The 1112-nt window shown below is 65.6% G+C and overlaps 1 protein-coding gene across 1 annotated transcript in view; it reads left to right on the top strand.

Annotated features, from left to right (window-relative positions):
• The first annotated feature begins 413 nt into the window (after positions 1-413).
• Positions 414-1112, top strand: part of LOC107199213 (zinc finger protein 638-like) — a 24844-nt gene continuing 24145 nt past the window's right edge. Inside the window, exon 1 of the mRNA XM_019005507.2 lies at positions 414-667. Coding sequence (XP_018861052.1) covers positions 582-667 — 86 coding nt within the window. The 5' untranslated portion in view covers positions 414-581. The remainder of the gene's footprint in view (positions 668-1112) is intronic.

The raw sequence follows: 1112 nt of genomic DNA, 5'->3' as shown, positions 1-1112 counted from the left end.
CGGCCACGCCCACGCCTCCCATTGGTCAGCTCCGCCGCGTAGCCACGCCCCCAAGCGCATAAACCGCGTTGCTATTGCATGATTCAGCTGTCAATCACGGCGTTAATCCCACCCAGCGCGCGGCGTTCCTGATTGGCCGCCGCTGGCGGCTCTGATTGGCCGAGCGCACGCGTCACCCACGTGGGGCAGACGGGCAGCGCGAGGGGGCGTGGCCTCGGCGGAGTGGGCGTGGCCAGACGCGATGTAAATAACCCCAAACGCCACGGCCCCCCCCGGTTGGAAGATGATTGACAGGCGCTTCGCCCAATGGGAAGCAGCGTCACAAACCGCTCGCCCAGCCGCCACAGCGCGTTGGTAGACGCGCGCTGATTGGTCCAACCATGTAAACACAGCGCGGGGCGGTCACGTGGCCGGCGCGTGGCTGGGGGGGGGGAGGGGAGGGGAACCCAACCCGAATTTTGGGGGGCACCGAGCTGTGACCCCTCCCCCCCTTATTGGGGACACCGTGAGAGATCCCGGGGATCCCGGAGATCCCGGAGATTCCAGGAGATCCCGGAGATCCCGGGGATCCGATCCCGGCCATGCCCGAGGGAAGCGGCGCCTCCTCCGCGCCCCCACCCCAAATTTGGGGTCCCCGGTACCCCCCGAGCCTGGAGCCCCTGGGACGGTGAGTGCCACCCCCCCGATGTCCCCAAGTGTCACCTGCAGCCCCCCGAGACGGTGCCACCTCTCCCGATGTCCCCAAGTGTCACCTCCCCCAATTCGGGACGGGTCGGGGTTTTCCCGTAAAAAACAATCCCGGATTTTGGGGAGATTTAGGATGGGGGGACCCCAAAATCTCCCCCAAAGGCAACCCCCGATCCCGGCGGGATTTGGGGGTCACCCCAGTTTGGGATGGGGACACCCCCAGTGTCCCCAGTTTGGGATGGGGACATTCCCAGTTTGGGATGGGGACACCCCCAGTGTCCCCAGTTTGGGATGGGGACATTCCCAGTTTGGGATGGGGACACCCCCTGTGTCCCCAGTTTGGGGTGAGGACATTCCCAGTGTTCCCAGTTTGGGGTGGGGTCACCCCAGTTTGGGACGGGGACATTCCCAGTGTCCCCAGTTTG

This window comes from Parus major, unplaced genomic scaffold, assembly GCF_001522545.3.
Source record: "Parus major isolate Abel unplaced genomic scaffold, Parus_major1.1 Scaffold499, whole genome shotgun sequence".
Classification (NCBI taxonomy): domain Eukaryota; kingdom Metazoa; phylum Chordata; class Aves; order Passeriformes; family Paridae; genus Parus; species Parus major.
Note: the sequence above shows the minus strand (reverse complement) of the source record. Positions and strands in the feature narration are given on the sequence as shown.